Genomic DNA, 19,788 nt, shown 5'->3' on the forward strand with positions numbered 1-19,788 from the left:
CTGACAGACAGTTTGAAAGACTTTAAAATAGCTAGTTTGACTATGTTCAAAAAACTGAAGGAAATAAATCTAAGGAACTAAAGAGAAGTATAAAAACAATCACTCTCCAAATAGAAACCATAAAAACTAAAATTTTTTAATTAAAAAAAATTTTTTTACAAAAAAATGATCAAATATAAATTGAAATAAAATATGCATTAGAGAATTCGGTAGCATACTGGAGTAGGCAGGTAAGTCAACAAACTTAAAGATAGGTCAACTGAGATTACCCAGTCTGAGGAGCAGAAAAAAAGAATGCAGAAAAAATGATTGTGGCATTTAGAATAGCCCAGACAGCCTCTGTTGTTGTTCAATCAGCCTCTGTTGTTGCCGACTGTTTGTGACCCCATGGATTGTAGCACACCAGGCTTCACTGTCTTTCACCACCTCCCGGAGCTTGCTCAAACTCGTCCATTGAGTCAGTAATGCCATCCAACCATGTCATCCTCTGTCACCCCCTTCTCCTCCTGCCCCCAGTCTTTCCCAGCATCAGAGTCTTATCCAATGAATCAGCTTTTCTTGAAAAAGAACAAATTGGAGGACTCACACTCTCAATTTTAGAACTTACTAGAAACCTACAGTAATAAAACCAGTGTGGTACTGCTATAAGGATAGACATATAGGTCATAGGAATAGAACTGAGAATATAAAAATAAGTTCTTATGACTATGGTCATTTGAATTTCAACAAGGGTTTCAGAACAATTCCCTGTCCTGAAATGGTCTTTGAACAGCTGGATATTCACATACAAAGAGATGAAGTTGGACCTTACACCATATACAAAAAAATAAGTCAAAATGGATCAGGGCCTATAATGTAAAAACTCTTAGAAAAAAACAGACAAAAATCATTCTGACATTGTATTAACATATATTTCTTGGCTTTACAACAAAAATGTAAAAATAGATTAAGTTGGATTTCAACAGGCATAAAAGCTTTTATGTTCCAATGGACACTATCAAGGAACTGGGAAAAAAAGACTGAAAAAATGTTTGCAAATCATATATCTGATAAGGGATTCATATCCTGAATACACAAAAGAACATTTACAAGTCAACAATAAAGAGATAATCCAATTAAAAAGTGGGCCAAGAATCTAAATAGACATTTCTCCAAAGAAGATATACAAATGGCCAATAAACATATGAAAAGATACTCAACATCATTAGTCATTAGAGAAATTCAAGTAAAAATCATAAGATACAACTTCATGTCCACTAAGATGGCTGTGATTTAAGACATATAAAAGATAATGATGAGAATATGAAGATTTTAGAATCCTCTTACATTGCTGTTGGGAATTCAAAATGGTGTGGACTCTTTGGAAAGCAGTTCGGTAGTTCCCCAAAAGTTAAACAGAGAGCTAACATGTGCTCAGTTGCTCAGTCGTGGCCCACTCTTTGCAACCCCATAGACTGTAGGCCACCAGGCTCCTGGAATTTTCCAGGCAAGAATACTGGAGTGGATTGCCATTTCATTCTGCAAGAGTTACCATATCTTAGCAATTCTGCTCCGTAGAATATACCCAAGAGAATTGAAAACATGTTCACACACAAAAAAAAATGAAGGAAAATAAAACCAACAAAAGAAAACTACTACTGCTTTGTTGGAGCAGATTCCCAATGCCAGGAATGCCAGAAAATCCTGAGTCTTGTGGCCAAAAATAGGCAAATATAATGGGTATGGCTTTTATTTTTGGAGTAATTAAAATACCTTAAAATTGGATAGTGGTGATGATGGTACAGCTTTGTGACTATACCTTTTTTTAAAAAGACACTGAATTGCATACTTTAAAGAAGCAAATTTTATGGCCGGTGGATTTTTAAATGATCTGGAAGTTGTAAAAATAATGAAGTAAGCCTTTAGGACTATATGTTTAAACTTATCTATTTCTGTTTAATGTTCAGTGATTTTTCACAAATGGTCTCTTCAATCTAAAAATCTTGAGAAAGAACTTTGGACATAAGACATGTACATCACCAATAATAAATACTTTGAAAAGTTATATCTAATTTTACCCAGGACGTAAATTTACCAGGGGCTTTCCTGGTGTCTCAGGGGTAAAGAATCTGCCTGCAATGCAGAAGATGGAGGAGACGCGGATTTGACCCCTGGGTCAGGCAGGTCCCTTGGAGGATGGCATGGCAACCCACTGCAGCATCCTTGCTGTGAAAAAAAAAACCCGATGGACAGAGAGAGGAGCCTGGCGGGCTACAGTTCATAGGGTCACTAAGTCATACACGGCTGAAGCAACTAAGCACTCACACACACAGATTTACCAGATTATTACCCTATCTCTAGGGTAAAGGCTTAAAATGAAGTGATAGTGAATGAGTAAGGTTCTAAAAGATCTCTTGATAAAAACAAAATCAGGGGGGATTGGGATGGGGAATACATGTAAATCAATGGCTGATTCATGTCAATGTATGACAAAAACCACTACAGTATTGTAATTAGCCCCCAACTAATAAAAATAAATGAAAAAAAAAAAAGAATACACTTAAAAAAAACAAAATCAGGGGACTTCTCCAGTGGTTAAGACTCTGCTTCCACTGCAAGGGTGAGGGTTGATCCCTGATCAGAGAACTAAGATCCCACATGCCATATGGTGCGGCAGAAAAAAAACCATGAAATTTGAGAGGAGATAAAAATGGGTACATCTTTAAAAAAGAAATAAAATCAGGACAGTCATTCAGTAATGACAGTGGCTAGTAAAAATGCAAAGGTGAGGTTATAGGAAAATAAAGAGTCAGAACAAGACTATCATTTAGTTTCTCAACCGTAAATATATCCTGAGCTTATTATAAGCATTTCCTTTGACTCTGGACCCTTTTCCTTCCTTTGCCTATTCAGGGGAAAAATTGGATTTTAGCATAAGAAGTAATTTCAATGTTAAGCCCTCTTACAAAACGAGTTCCAAGTACCCTGGGAACAAGTCAAAATCAGGCATCTCTGTGGGGAAATGCACATACTCTAAACATGGAAGAATAGATTAATTACATAATGCCCCTTTTTGAGGTACAGTGTTGTATTATTGGCTTTGCTTTCATAAAAGTATAGTGGGTTTTAAATACATGAACTAGCTAATCTCTAATTGGATAGAGAACTGTAGTTTTCTCCTGTTTCAGTTCTTTAGAAATAACAAAACTGCTGCTACGAATATGTTGGAATTCCTGAAAAGAAAACCAGCTGTGATTAGTGTATAATTTTCTGATATGCTAATCTTCAGGGATTTAGTGTTTAACTTAAAGCATTTCTTTATCATTTTTATAATTGTTGTGAATTATGGCATTTTAGCAGCCAATTTAGTATAATTTAACACAAGGTCTAGAGGTATTCAGTCAGGATTGGAAATGTACATATAAGAAGTGCTTGTTTAAGCAGCAAACGCATGTAACAACTCCAAGCCCTTTCACAAAATGTCCTGATAAACTTAGTCTGTTGTATCAGATTTCTCATCTTTCAAGCTATATACACACCACCGTTCACAATAAATATGTCTTGGAGGCCTATATAAAACTCCAGGTTCTCAAATACCTCCATGACATGTACTTTGGAAGCCCCTATGATTATTTTCTGCCTATTGCTGTTTATTAATACCTGTCATGCTCCTGGCTTTCTCATGTTTTATTCAGAAGACACTGTTTCAGTATATTCTCACACCACAAGTTAAACATCACCAACTTTGTTACTCTGTTGAGTCAGTTTCCTTCACAGAATAATCTACACTCAGCTGTACTTTGCAGGTTCCCCAGCCCACATTCAACCAACCACAGATTGAAAATATTTGAGGGGAAAAAACCTAGAAGGTTCCAAAAGGCAAAACTTGCATTTGCCACAAGCAGGCAACTATTCGCATAGCACTTACATTGTATTAAGTATTGTAAATAATCTAGAGATGATTTAAAGTGTACAGGAGGATGTGCGTACATCACGTGGAAACGGTATACAACTTTATACTAACATAAAGGACTAGAGTAGGGCAGATTTTTTTCATCCTTGGGGATCCTGGAACCAGTACCCTGTGGATACTGAGGGATGACTGTACTGGCCAAAGTAATTTCTCAATTTGCTTTTTCTTCTCACAAGAGTGGGTGGTGGATCTGTTCACCTCTTTTGACAGGACACAACATATCTACTTTCTAGCTTGGAACCCTTATCTTCGTTTTGGTCCCTGTGACTGGTACTCACCCTGAGCTTTCTTTTTAAAGGCCCTATTCATAAAGAAATAAAGATTTCTGCCACTCCATAGGAATTATTTCATAGCAAGGATGAATGGGGAGTAGATATGGAGTGTGGCCTGTGAGGCTTTTGATGTATGCCCATCAGCCTCTTTTTTCATTGGCACAAAGGTTTCAGACCCATCTTATACATTCCCATAACTAGCCCGGCAATCAACCTATTTCTTCAAGAACTTATATAGGTTCACTCCCTGGTTGCTCAGCTGGTAAAGAACCCATCTGCCAAAGCAGGAGATGCAACAGACAAGGGTTCAATCCCTGGGTCAGAAAGATCTCCTGGAGAAGGGAATGGCACTCTGCTGTAGTATTGTTGCCTGGGAATTTCCATGGACAGAGGAGCCTGGCAGGCTACAGTCCATGAGGTTGCAAAGAGTAGGATACAAGTGAGTACCCATGCACGCACAGTGGAAAGTGGTATTTAGAAACCAAATTCTGGGTAGGAGGTATGATCATTGCTACTGGGATATTACTGCTATGGGCTTTTTGCATACACATTATCTATCTGTCCATCTATCTATCATCTACCTATCATCTAATCTCCATACTGATACTTATCATTTCAGTCCCATGCCACAGGATTCCTTCTTGCCATCTCTCTATTTTTATAACTTCCTTATCTCACAATAAGAAACCTACTTCTATTATCTAAAATATATATATATTCCCTCAATCTTAGAATACACAGAAATTGCTAGCCCAAATACTGTGAAAAATATATCTCACTAGAATCCAGTATTTGTTTATAGTTCTTTTTGTCTTTAGCCTAAGAGTATATATCATCAAAAGCTAGTGTTCCAGGTATCCTTGGATTATGGTTTTAATTTGAAAAGCAGTTAAGTTCACTTGCTTTAGTTTGTATTTCATTTGGGGTTCTTTTTCCCATATCTTTCCTGATTTTTTTTTTCTTTTTTGAGTGTATGCAATAAACTTCCAATAGTCAGAACTGCACAAAAGACAGACATGCTTGGACAAGCGTCACTCCTCTATACCTCCTTCCGGTTTCTTCCCACCGTCTTTCTCACCCTAATCTACTCATCCTCTATTGGTAACAATTTTTTTCAGTTTCTAAGTTATTTGGGCTGTGTTTCTTTTTGTACAAATGAGCAGAAACATGTATATTTTCTTATTTCTCCAAATCTCTTTCATAAGAATAACATACCACATATTCTCTTGTGTATTTGCTCTTTTTAAATTTACAGTCCATCCTGGAGATCAGTTCATAGAGAGTTTCATTCCTTTCTACCTTCGCATAGTCTCCCATGTATAGATTGGCCATAGTTAATCCAATCATTCTCTGTGTGAGCATTTAGGTTATCTTCAATATTTTTCAATTACAATAATATAATTAGTAGCTTTGTATACATACATTCTTATTTGTTGGAACTGTATATTTAGGGTAAGTTTCTAGAGTGGAAATGCTGGGCTATAGATAATTTTGTTAGATATTGACAAATCCCCCTCCAAGTTTATACCAATTTGCACTTTCAGCATCAATGTAAGAGAGAGCTTGCTTCAACCCAGTCTCAACAACAGAATATGTTATCTTTCTTTCTTTTTTTTTGGTCAATCTCATAGGTTAAGAAATGGTTTCTCAGTATAGTTTTAATTTGCATTTCTGTTCATTATGAGTGAAGATGACTGTCTTTTCAAATGTATGTTTTTGTGTGTTTGAATTGTCCATGTCTTTTACCTATTTTTCTATGAAGACTTTGATCTTTTTCTCCCTTCAGTTATTTTTAAAATTATTTCTTTATTATGCTGCGCTAGGTCTTCAATGCCTTGCAAGTCCTTTCTTTGGTTGCAGCGAGTGGGGACTTCTCTTGTTGCAGAGCACAGGCTCTAGGGCTTCCGTAGTTGCAGCATGCGGTCTCAGCAGTTGCGGCTCTGGGGCTTCAGAGCGCAGGCTCAGTCGTTGTGGCACCCTGGTTTCCTTTTTCTGCAGCATGTGGAATCTTCCTGGTACAGGGGCTGAACCCGTGGCCCCTGAATTGGAAGGTAGCTGCTTAACCACTGGATCACCAGGGAAGTCCTTTGCCTTTTGTTTTTGCTTTTTGTGTTCCATGTCATGCAAATGAGTTTGTTTTGTTTTTTTTAGCCAGCATTATTGATCTTTTCTTTTATTGCCTCTAGATAGTTAGAAGCCTCCCATATACTCAGGTTACCAGGAATTCACTCGGTTTTCTTCTAACACCTGTATGGTTTCATATGCTTACATTTTCATCTCTGCTTTATTTAGAGTTTTTATGATTGCTGGAAGGAATGTATATAATTTTTATCTCTTTCAAATAGCTATGCAATTATACTAGCACCTTTTGTTAAAAAGCCCTTTTCCTAGAGCTACAACCTGTATCATATGCAAAATTTCCATACTTACTTGGGTCTATTTCTGGACTTTCAATTTCAGACACTGGTTTGGCTGTCTATGTACCAGTTCTGCACTGTTTTAATTATACAGACTTTATAGTCTGTGTTAATATCAGATATGGGAAGGGTTATCTATATATAAATGGAGGAACCTCTATATATTACCTGTGAAAAAATTTCTTTCCAAGATACCTAAATGTAATAGGTTCACTGAGTAACATCAACAGCAAAATAGAAAACATCAGTAATACCTGGGAACTTCAGTAAATGAAATATGAACTACCATTGATTCTATCAGCATACTTCAATTTCTCTTCTAACAATTCATATTCTCCTTCTATAACAATCTGTGATGCTTTGGTTCCACTCCATTTATTCTTAGTATCACACTTAGCTTATCCAGGACAACTGCTGTGTGAGAGGGGGGCCATAAAATCTCGTGACTAACACTCATGGCAGAGTAATGATTATGGGTTGGTTTGATATGGAATACAGTTCTTATCACATAAATGACCTTCACACGACGAGAGGGCAACATTTTAAAGTACAAACCTCGTACTTCTTGCTCTGAAATAAGTTCTCCAAGGTCAAACGTACTTAGAATTTTTTTGTTTCCCTAATTTTAATGATTTAGAAGGAAGAATGTTATTTAATTGTCAACATTTTTACTTACCCAAAGTCTGTAAAATTTTAACTGCTGCTTTGCCCTGAGTTTGCTACTAAGTATGTATATACATCAGATAGTTTGGATTCACGTCTTGTATCTGATTTAAACAGCAGCAGGTGTTGGGACTTCCCTGGTGGTCCAGTGGTTAAGAATCTGCCATCCAAACCCTCTTACACTGTTGGTGGGAATGCAAACTAGCCACTATGGAGAACAGTGTGAAGATTCCTTAAAAAAACTGGAAATAGAACTGCCATACGACCCAGCAATCCCACTGCTGGGCATACACACCGAGGAAACCAGAATTGAAAGAGACACGTGCACCCCAGTGTTCATCGCAGCACTGTTTACAGTAGCCAGGACATGGAAGCAACCTAGACATCCACTGGCAGAAAGCTGTGGTACATATACACAATGGAATATTTCTCAACCATTAAAAAGAATGCATTTGAATCAGTTCTAATGAGGTGGATGAAACTGGAGCCTATTTTACAGAGTGAAATAAGCCAGAAAGAAAAACACCAGTGCAGTATATTAACACATATATATGGAATTTAGAAAGATGGTAACGATGACCCTATATGCGAGACTGCAAAAGATACACCGATGTAAAGAACAGACTTTTGTGGGAGAAGGCGAGGATGGGATGATTTGAGAGAATAGCATTGAAACATGTATATTATCATATGTGAAACAGATTTTCAGTCCAGGTTCGATGCATGAGATGGGGTGCTCAGGGCTGGTGCACTGGGATGACCCTGAGGGATGGGATGGGGAAGGAGGTGGGAGGGACGGTCAGGATGGGGAACACATGTACACCCATGGCTGATTCATGTGAATGTATGGCAAAAACCACCACAATATTGTAAAGTAATTTGCCTCCAATTAAATTTTTTTAAAATGGCAAAAAGAATAAATAAAATAAAATTGGATTAAGAAAAAAGAATCTGTCATCCAATGCAGGAAATGCAGGTTTGATCCCTGGTTGGGAAACTAAGATCCCACACGCTGCAGAGCGACTAAGCCCATGTACTGCAACTAATGAGCTCATGAGCCACAAATAGAAGCCGCAATGAAAAAATCCCACAAGATGCAATGAAAATCCCGAGTGTTGCAACTAAGACCTGATGCAGGCAAATAAGTAAATTTTAAAAAATAACAGAATAAACAGCAGCAGGTGTCAACCCAGACAGATGCAAATCTTAAGTTGTCCCACTGTGGCTATACTTCAATTATCACTCTTCAGTAGTTACTCAATAAGTCTTTAAAATAAAATGTTCATATTTGAATTTATTTTGGGATCATGTAGCATTGGGGATTCATAGAAATCACTTCAGTAAGATATTTTGAAATTATATCTCCATTTATATGAGCAATATAAAACTCTTCAGAAAGTAAAAATAGATCCTAGGTGCATTCTAAAATTATGTACGCACACATACATATATATGTCATACAATCTATTCTCAACCTGTTGAAGTGGTATATTTGTTTTGAAAGACAGTAAAATCTAAGATGCCTTTATTGAGCTTGGTCATGTTAATTTTAGTGATTTCTTGTTTAATTTACAGTTGGCAATCAGTGGATAAATTATATATCCTTCTGTGGTCTTAGAACACATGCAGAGCTTGAAGGAAACCTAGTCACTGAGCTTATCTATGTCCACAGCAAGTTGCTAATTGCTGATGACAACACTGTTATTATTGGTAAGTACTTGGTCTCTAATCGTGTTCCTTGTCAGTTGACTTATCTCATGCGAAAATCATTCTTTTTATTCCTCTGAAGCTTTCTTTGCAGTTGAGAGTATCAGTATCTAAAACATTTCTGTAGCAATCTTTTTTGCTTCTGTCCTTTCTAATCCCTGTTTTTATCTATGAAGTAACAGAGGCACAGGACAATTAAATGGCCATTGTGCAAATTACAGTATCCAGAGACAGCAGTCTAACCCAGCAGGGCTGTAATCAGTCTGTGCTCATTAATTCTTTATTATTCCCTTTTTAAAAATTTTGAACACAAGTACTAGATTTCAGGGACTGGAAGGGAGACGTTTGGGGAGGGAAGTGTGTCATAAATGAGTACCTGGTAGCCTGTTAGTACTTTGTATGTGCTCCCACCACATCCACCTCACCATTACCTCAGATCTAAGGTTTTTGCAAGAGTCAGGATCAGAAGGATGTTAAAATGTCACTACGTCTATGCTTGGAGCTTCCCTGGTAGCTCAGTGGTAAAGAACTGGCCTGCCAATGCAGGAGATGTGGGTTTGATCCCTGGATTGGGAAGATCCCTTGGAGAAGGAAATGGCAACCCACTCCAGTATTCTTGCCTGGGAACTCCCATGGACAGAGGAGCCTGGCGGGCTACAGTCCATGGGGTCACCAAAGAGTTAGATGCGACTGAGCAACTATCCAACAGCAACAACAATGTCTATGCTTACCATTTTTCCCCCGGAGTCAGAGTTTTGGGTGTTACTAATCAGGGTACAGAGTAGACCAGCTTGTGTAGTAATAATACAGTGTAGCCCTAGACTAAGGTCTGCTGTCTCTTCCTGCAGCCCTCACCCCATGGACAGATTCAGGGCAGTTACTGGTTGTACTTTTACCCAGATTAGATCAGCCTGCTGAGAAGGATGGGTTTGTAGCTCCATTCTTTTGTATACTTGGAAAGCTTCATTTTCCCATCGTGGGGTTGGTTTGCCTTCTAATATCATGTTACATGAACATTGAAAGGTCAAAATGAGAAAATGAATATTAATAACCAGCCAGATAAATGAATTGACATGGGTGAGGGGATGTTACTTAAGAGATATGCTGTGTCCCACTGTTGGGCATTCCACTCATCTGTTTTAAATAAAATGTAGTTTCTCAGCTATAAGATATCTATTCTTTAAGAAGCTAAGTGTCATGGAGTGTTCTGAAAAAAATTTGACAGTAAATATACCTTTTCCATTTCTATCCTCCACTGAGAAAAGAAAGAAAAATCTCATACCTAGGAGTAATGAGACTGTCTTCTCTGGAACATGATTTGAAGAGAAAGAAAAGCAGTTCTGAAGCCAGAAAATATGTAGATCACAGTGTGGTCACACACACACACACACACACACACCCACATTCTTTTAATACTTACTGGGCATTTAAGAGAAATATCTTGTGTCTTCAATATCTTGTCCAATAGGGATCAGAGCTCTTTAAGGATTCATTTCTCCCCCATCTCCCCTAATAAACAAGTTTTCTCTTATTTCCCCAAGCTATTCTTGTCTTTGCCTCTTTAGAAGCTAATCTGAGAATATTTTTATATTAAAACTGACAGTGACGATAAGGAAAGGGAAGATATTGATGCTTGCTGAAACGGAAAAACAAACAAACAAAGCCAGATAAAAGTCAGTTGATCTCTTCAGGGAGATTTCAGAATTCTTGAAGTAAAAATTGACAGATGTAAATATTTTCCTTTTAAAAGTCTTTTCGACTTTCAGCCTGCTTTACTTTTACATCAAGTATAAATGCAAAGTAGTTTTTAGTATCTGAGCTAAATAAATCTGTAGAGTTTTTGACTTACTTTCTAGAAAGGTCTTTAAACTCTCAAAAACTACAGTTTATTTAGACTAGCAATAATTGATCCTTTTTGCATACAGTTATTATCTACTTTCTTGAAACTGAAGATGTGACCTTGGGAGTATGAAGAGGTCTCACTTGCTAGTGTTTAGGGGCTGGATTTCTTTCTCTTATTCCTCAAGGGCAGAACAGATTTCCCCCTGGAAAATCCATGGAAAAATCCATGTATACTTTTGTTCTTTTCCCTCTTTGGGAACTCTGGAAGAAACAGGCTTATTGTTGCTACTCTCAGACATTTGGCCTGTTTAAGTTCATAACACAGAGAACAATGTTTAAAATTCTCAAAGAGGAACTTGAGAAATTAGGTTGAGGATATTTTACAGGTGTTAAGTCATTAAGAGCTTAAATGAAGTTAAAGTAACCTGTGATTAAATTTTCTAACATGGCAGACTTACGCCAGAGTCACTGAATAATCTATCATAAGAAAAATGACTAAATGGTTTATCCTCATTTTTTCTTCACAAGGAAATACTTGGTTTCTCACACTGAGATCTCTTTCATGTATAGCTTTAATTATGTCTTACCCCCTGTGGCCCTGTAGGTTCTAAAATCTGTGACCAAGTCCAGTTTTCTAATTCATCTTTTTGGCATGTACCCGAACAGTTATTTTCTTTCCTGGATAAAACAAGGACTTCCCTGGTGGCTCAGAGGGTAAAGCATCTGCCTTCAATGCAGGAGACCTGGGTTTGATCCCTGGGTGGGGAAGATCCCCTGGAGAAGGAAATGGCAACCCACTTTAGTATTCTTGCCTGGAAAACCCCATGGATGGAGAAGCCTGGTGGGCTACAGTCCATGGAGTCACAGAGAGTCGGACACGACTGAGTGACTTCACTTTCACTATCCTTAAGTAGAATTTAAGTCTATCCTGTTAACTAAATGAAATGGTTTTTCTTTCTTTCTTTCTTTTGGTTTCACTAATTCACTGCATGGGCTTCCCAGGTAGCACTAGTGGTAAAGAACGTGCCTGACAATGCAGGAGTCATAAGAGATGTTGGTTTGATCCCTGGGTTGGAAGATCCCCTGGAGGAGGGCATGGCAACCCACTCCAGTATTCTTACCTAGAGAATCCCACGGACAGAGAAGCTTGGCAGGCTACTATGCCCTGGGTCACAAAGAGTTGGACATGACCAAAGTGACTTAGCATGCCCACATGCAGTCCACTGCACTGCACAATAGGGAGACACAAAACGTGGTCACACAGTGCCACTGCCCACCCATCTCATGGACTACAGGGGAGGCAGGTATTCTTTCACCAAACACCAGAACCATCGGGATGGGTACTGATGAACTGGTGCTGAGAGGCAGTCAGCAAGGGTGATATGTGGGAAACTACATGTAGGGAATGGATCTCAGTGCTTAAAGGCAGGCTCGAGATAAGTGTCTGCAGTTGAAAGGCTACCCCGGTAAAGAGCGGGTCCCATGGGTCTCAACCCTGACTGCCTTAGGATTGCCTAGTGACTTTTTTTTGTTTGTTTTTCATGGGCTATTCTTTTTTAATTAATGTATTATATATAGTAAATGGTACAAAACTTCAGTGTACAGCTTAATGAATATTCACACATGTTTACATTTATGTAACCACCACCCAGAACAAGATACAGAATATTTCCATCACTCTGATAGGAGTCTTCCTATCTCCACTCAGTTAATCAGATGTTTTCATTGTCACCACGGAACAATTTTGAACACAGATGGGTTTGAGTTCAGATAAATGGAACTGTCATTTAGGGGAAAGTTTATTTATGTCTGCAGTTTACTTTCAAATAGATCCTCTCCCCACCCCCCCAAAAAAAAGTTGGGTTAATTGATAGAAGGATGGAGTGATATTAGGAGAAAATACTAATAATGCCTGGTTCCTACTTCCAGAAATTGTGATTAACTGGTCTGGTTTAGGGCCCAGGGATCAAGGTTTTTTTTGCTTTCTGTTTTTGTTTTGGCATCATTATCTTTTGAAAGCTACCTAGATGATGCTCCTGTGCAGCCAGGCTGAGAACTCCTGAAGTGGAGACACAGGGAACACAAGCGGTTAGAAAGTGCTGAAGAGCCCGCTAAGGACTTCCCTGGTGGTCCAGTGGTTAAGTCCCTGCACTTCCAATGCAGGGGGTATGGGTTTGATCCCTAGTCGGAGAACTAGGATCCCACATGCTCCATAGTGCAGCCAAAAATAAATAAGTGAATTAATTAAAACACACAGGCCTAAATAGGGTAGAGTTGGTGTATTCGTTGTCTAATACTGCTGTAGCAGATGACCACAAACTTAGGGACTTGAAACAGCACAAAATTATTATCTAAAAGTTATGTACGTTAGAAGTCCAACATGGATCTCACTGGGTTAAAATCAAGGTGTCAGTAAGGCTGTGTTTCTTCTAGAAGCCTCCCAGATGGAGCTAGTGTAAAGAACCTGCCTGTCAATGCAAGAGATGTAAGAGATGTGGGTTTGATCCCTGGGTCACAACCCACTCTAGTATTCTTGCCTGGAGAATCTCATGGACAGAGGAGCCTGGTGGGCTACAGTCCATGGCGTCACAAAGAGTAGGACACAACTGAAGCAATTTAGCACAAAGGAGAATCCATTTCCTTGCCTCTTCCAGCTTTGAGTGGCTGCCGGCATTCCTTGGTTCATGGTCCCTTTCTTCTGTCTTTGAAGGCAGTAATGTTACATCTCTTTTAAAGTCCTCCAAGTATCAACCCATTCTTCTGTAACCACATCTCTCTCTGAATTCCCTTTACTTTTAAAGACTCTTGTGATTATACTGAACACCTAGATAATCTAGGATAATGTCCTTATTTTTATGGTCAGTTGATTAGCACCATCTATTAATTCCATCTGCAGCCTTAATTCCCCTTTACCATGTAATATAACATACAAACTTTGGGTATTAGGACATAGTCATCTCTAGGGGTCATTCAGAGAAGGCAATGGCAACCCACTCCAGTACTCTTGTCTGAAGAATTCCATGGACGGAGGAGCCCGGTAGGCTACAGTCCATGGGGTCGCACAGAATCAGACATGACTGAAGTGACTTAGCAGCAGCAGCAGCAGGGGTCATTATTCTGTCTATCACAGGAGAATCAACAATTTCTTAAACAAGACATTTAAAAAAGCAAAATCACAAAGGAAATGATAGATAAATCTAACTGCATTAAAATTCAGACCTTTATTCATTAAAATATGCTATATAAGTAAAATAAAAAGATAAACCACAAACTGAAAAAAGAGTATTTGCAACACATTTAATACTCTTTGCGACCCCATGGACTGTAGCCCGCCAGGCTCCTCTGTCCATGGGGATTCTCCAGGCAAGAATACTGGAGTGGGTTGCCTTGCCCTCCTCCAGGGGATCTTCCCAACCCAGGGATCGAACCCAGGTCTCCTGCATTGCAGGCAGATTCTTTACCTTCTGAGACAGCAGGGAAGCCCATTCAAAACATATAAAGAACTAAATCAACAAGGAAAGACAATATCCAAAGAAAAATGGGCAGAGGAATTGTATAGGAGCTCCCCAAAAAAGGACATACCTGAGTCCCATAATATATGAACAATGTTCATCCTCATTAATATAGTAATGAGGAAAAGAAGAGACTTTCAAAATAGCAATTGGCAAAAATAAAAAACTGGACAATCCGAGTGCTGGCAATACTAAGAAACACTAGGGATGCCACTCTTGTGTACAGAGCCCCTCGAAACTCCCACATGTGTACATCAGGAAACATATGCACAACTATGTAGAACATAATTGTGTATTATAGCAAAACTCTGGAAACAACCCAAACATCCATCAACAGTAGAATGAATAAATAGGTTTGTGGGTGCTCAGTTAAGGAAAATAATGCATTACAATATGTATAAGATAAATCCCAAAGATATGATGTTGAATGAAAGAAGCCAGTCTCCAAAGATTATCTACTATATGGTTCTATTTACACAAATTAAAAATAAGCCCAAAGTAAACTTGTTTGTTCAGGAAAACATCATCTGAGCATGATGAACACAAAATTCTACATAAAATTTCTCTCCTGGGAAGGGAAGGACTTCCATGGGAAGATAGCTGAGGACTTCTGGAATGTGGTAATGTTCTGTTTTTCAGCTTGGGTAATAAATTTGATGCTTTTCTAAAGTCATTACCTAAGTTGTACTTATAAGTTTTCATGTACTCTTTTCTATTTTGCTATATCTCACAGTGTTTTAAAAGTTCCTAATAACAGGCTTAGAAAAGGTCATTTTCCAAAAATTAAGTGGTTTTAAATGATCAGGACAATGTCCTAATAAACCAAGGGATTGCAGTCACCATAAAAATACAGAGTACCTTTGTTGAAAACAATTCAAACTCTAAGGACTCATATAGAGTAAAAGGTCAAAATTCCCCTTATTGTCTCCTTCCCTTTGCCAGAAAGCACTCGCCACCCTTAACCCTGCAGTGTGTATCTTCCTAGAATCCTTGCCCAATCTTCTTCCTCATATTTTCTATAGAAATGGGTTAATACTATAACCTGCTGTTCTGAATTTGATTTTCAGAATATGGGAATGTTTAACAACAAAAAGGGAGATAATATTTACATCCATCAGTATCTCATTTTTAGTATCTCATTTATTAAATTCATCTGAAGTTTTCTCTTCCCCTTCTTCATATGTCTAGTAAACAGTAGCCAACTCACTTATCCTGGCTTCCCTGAAGGTTCAGTGGGTAAAGAATCTGCCTACAGTGCAGGAAACACAGGAGACGCAGGTTCAATCCCTCAGTCTGGAAGATCCCCTGGAGGAGGAATTCCAGTATTCTTGCCTAGAAAATTTCATGGTCAGAGGAGCCTGGTGGGCTCCAGCCCAAAGGGTCGCAAAGAGTCAGACATGACTGAGCATGAGCACAAGACAAGCACAACTCACTTATCCAGTGTGGTTGAGATTGAGTGCCCTGGGAAACTCCTGATGGACCCTGCAAGGACGGGAAAACAAACCCTCTAAGAATTCAGAATGCCAGGAATGCATTCCTCTGCTGGCGAGTGCGGGGCCCACAGTGCTGGGAAGGAGTCTAGGGGGACCGGTGTGAAAGTGTGTGTGTGTGTGTGTGTGTGGTGTGTGTGTGTGGTGTGTGTGTGTGTGTGTGTGTGTGTGTGTGTGTGCGCGCGCGCCTATGCCTATGTGTGTAGGAGGCTTTCCAGAGGGTTCATATGCTCAGGCTGCCGGACAGTGAAGAGCAATGATGGCTTCCCAATTCAGCAGCCCCGGCCCGACAGCGGCCTCTGCTGGGCACATGTGGTAGTGACGTCCCAGCCCTGCTCAGTCTGGTGTCTGCCTCTTTAAGACCCCATGGACTGTATAGCCCGACAGGCTCTTCTTCCATGGAATTTTCCAGACAAAGATAGTGGAGTGGGTTGCCATTTCCTACTCCAGGGGATCTTCCCAACCCAGGGATCGAACCTGTGTCTCCTGCTTGACAGGCGGATTCTTTACCACTGAGCCATCTCGCTAGCCCCAAGGCGGCACTGGGGGGCCCTTACTGCTCACCCCTGACAGTTCACACGCCTGGGTAAGGGGCAGTTCACACAGAGAGGAGGCTTCTTTGCTACAAACCTACGTGCTAGCAAATCCCCCCCCTCCTGAGGCAGGTTCTCGAGTGTAGATACTATCGAGGTAACAAGTATCTGATAATAATGCCAATAATAATTAGAATTTGTGGAGCAGTTTATAGATCAGTAAGTGCTTGCACGTGGTCTTATTTAATTCTCACAACAACCCGACAAGGTCTGTATTATGATCTTGACTTATGAAAGATTAAATTAAAGCTGAAAAAAGATTAAATGACTTTGCCCAAATTAATGCTGGGCCAAATGTCAAGCCCAAAGACAAATTTTATAGTGTGATTTGTCTGCAATAGAGGAGGCAAATTTTATAGTGTGATTAAAATGTAAGTGTAAAAAATAAAAATAAAAAAAATAAATAAAATGTAAATGTATGTGTAAAAGTTGATTTGTCACTAACAAAACAACACTTTTCAAAGGTGGGACTCACCTTACAGCACCCTAGTAGGGCTCCCAGATTTCTGTGAGGTGTTCCATCCTTTTTCTATCACCCAGAGACCCTGTGGGGCACCACTTATATCCACAGTTATCATAGATTTGTGTATTAATTATGTGACAATATTGTGGCAAGGGCTTCCCAGGTGGCACTAGTGGTAAAGAACCCTTCTGCCAGTTCAGGAGACATTAAAGACATGGGTTCAATCCCTGGATCAAGAAGATCCCCGAAGGAGGGCACAGCCACCCACTCCAGTACTCTTCCCTAGAGAATTCCATGGACAGAGGAGCCTGGCGAGCTACAGTCCACGGGGTCACAAAGTCACAACTGAAGTGGCCTACTACGCATGCACACACGCCATATTGTGGCAAATGGCAGTGAAGTCTCTTTGGGAGGAGCCAGCTTCCTCTCCTGTCCAGCATCCAGCCATTTGGGCTTGGGGCAGGGCTGCTAACACCTGCTGCCCGGATGGCCCCCATCACAGAGGGTAGCCCCGAGCTCCTGTTCAACCTGACCCTTCTGCTCTGAGTCTGCAGAAACAGTGGAGTGTGGGGCTAGGGCAGGAGGAGCAAGAAGGAAAAAGAGAATCAGCAGGCCCCTCCGTAATTTGTAGAATACCTCAAGGATTCAGAAGTGTGGATCCACAATGGTTAATGCAGAAAAAGTAACAATAAGTGACAGAGGAACGCAGAAGATACACGGTGAACTAATATTCAAACGCATGTGAAAGTTGACATTCTCAGCTCATTTGGATTTAAAAATAGAGTGGAGAGAAGTTGATTCAGAAGCCATTGCTGTGCCTCTCAAGTGAGGCAAGAGAATGGAAACTCAGAGCCTCTAATAGTCAAATACAGACTATCAAATACAGAGTGTGGGTTATATTGCTGTGAAGGTCTTCTTGGGCTTTGCCATTTATAATTATATGACCATGAGTTAAAGTCTGCAGAATTTATTAAGTATAAAAGCTAACTGAACTGAACTGGTAAGCATTCTTGTTTCTTTGTGTGCTTAATGGTTATATCAGTCAGAATCCCTTGAGCCACAAGATAGAAAATTCAGCTAGAGGTATGTGAAACAATAGGGAAGATAAGGTAAGAAGGTAAGAAGTTCTAGAGTTGGCTAGTTCAATAACTTAAAGACCCAGAGTCTGTCTTCTTTCTGCTCTGCTGTCTTTAACTTATCTGTTTGTCCTCTTGGTTACAAAATAGCTGCTATAGCTCCTAGAATCATGTTTTCATACAACCCTTCAAGCCAGAGTATCCAAAGACTGGAAGAGACATCCTGTTCTTGTGTCTGTTAATAAGAAGTAGAAAACTTTCTCAGAAGCCCCTGGCAGATTTGCCTTCATGTTACAATGGCTAGAATCATGACAAGTGCCCATTTCTAAGCAGTCACTGGCAGAAATGTCATGACCGTGGCTGACTTAGACTGATCGAGATTCACCCCTGGGTTAGGGAGGTCACTGCTTCCCTAGAGCACCGCACCTCTTGATAACCAAACAAAATGAGGGTTTATTTAGCAAGGATGAATCAAGTCTGGAGGACAAGTGAGTGTCTACCTCGACAAGAAAATTGTTCAGTTGCACTGTTTCTCCTTATAGGCTCTGCCAACATAAATGACCGAAGCATGCTGGGAAAACGAGACAGTGAAATGGCAGTCATTGTGCAGGACACAGAGACAGTCCCTTCGGTAATGGATGGAAAAGAGTACCAAGCTGGTCGGTTTGCCCAAGGACTTCGCCTTCAGTGCTTTCGGTGGGTCTCTGAAGCTGGGTGTCCCTCTGCAGTAGGCACTGACCCAGCCCAGCCTCTTAACTCTCAGCACGCCTGCCATCTCCAGGTTCTTCTTTTTTCAAAACAGAGTCCCCAGAACACAGGTTGTGGTGCAAAATGGCTTTGTGTGGGGCACAAACATTTCCTATTTTAATAGCTTTTATTATTTTTATGTGTAAAAAAAAAAACTAGCATTTTAAATCTATTAATAGATTTAGGACCAAGTCAAGCCACCTAGTGTCTATTTAAATTTTTTATAGTGAGACCACTTTTAGAAATTGAAATGGTTCCAGTGATACAAGGGTATGATTTTTAAAATCACTAAAGGAGAATGCTAGAGATTACTGGTGTTAAATTTAAATGTGGAAACTTCAGTTCTAAGATTTGAGATGACTCCAGACCTAGAAGATTCCTGGTCTTCTACAGGAAGATGTGAGTTTTAAACAAATCTGTGGTCCAGTGGAGAGAGCACTGGGCTGAAAACCAAGGGTTGTGTGGCCCTAAGTGAGTCCTTCATTCAATTAAGTGTTACTCAGAGCTTTCCTGGGCCTGGCTCTAACTGGCCCCATCCCAACTCCTTTATTTCAGTGTCAATGGACAGAATGATCCTTTGAGAACCTAACTCAGATCCTGTCACTTCTCTGTTCCCTCCACAATGGCTTCTTCTTTTTTTATTTTTTCCGAATGGCTTCTTATCTCCTGTCCCTCTTCCCCAGTCACTGCAGACACGCTGAGCTCCCACCGTCTATGGAACACCCCAACCACCCTCCCACCTGTAAGCTTTTTCAGGAAGTCCACAGTTGTATGCTTCTAGAATCTGCCTGCAATGCAGGAGACCCCGGGTTGATCCCTAGGTCAGGAAGATCCCTTGGAGAAGGAAATGACAACCCACTCCAGTATTCTTGCCTGGAGAATCCCATGGACAGAAGAGTCCGGCGGGCTACAGTCCGTGGGGTCACACAGAGTTGGACGTGACTGAGTGACTAAAACATGCAGAGAACTGTATGGGCCAGGGTGGGATTTCAGTGTGGTCTCTGCAGTGTGATAGAAGCAAGTGCCCCAATTGAAGGTGGTATTTTAAGCTTTC

At 39.9% G+C, this 19,788-nt stretch overlaps 1 protein-coding gene across 5 annotated transcripts in view; it reads left to right on the top strand.

Annotated features, from left to right (window-relative positions):
- PLD1 (phospholipase D1) overlaps positions 1-19,788 on the top strand; it is a 221,864-nt gene that overhangs the window by 188,523 nt on the left and 13,553 nt on the right. For all 5 annotated transcript variants that reach the window (XM_043473733.1, XM_043473736.1, XM_043473732.1 and 2 more), the window contains 2 exons: positions 8,880-9,014; positions 18,530-18,683. In XM_043473733.1, coding sequence (XP_043329668.1) covers positions 8,880-9,014; positions 18,530-18,683 — 289 coding nt within the window. The remainder of the gene's footprint in view (positions 1-8,879; positions 9,015-18,529; positions 18,684-19,788) is intronic.

This window comes from Cervus canadensis, chromosome 7 (genome assembly GCF_019320065.1).
Source record: "Cervus canadensis isolate Bull #8, Minnesota chromosome 7, ASM1932006v1, whole genome shotgun sequence".
Taxonomy (NCBI): domain Eukaryota; kingdom Metazoa; phylum Chordata; class Mammalia; order Artiodactyla; family Cervidae; genus Cervus; species Cervus canadensis.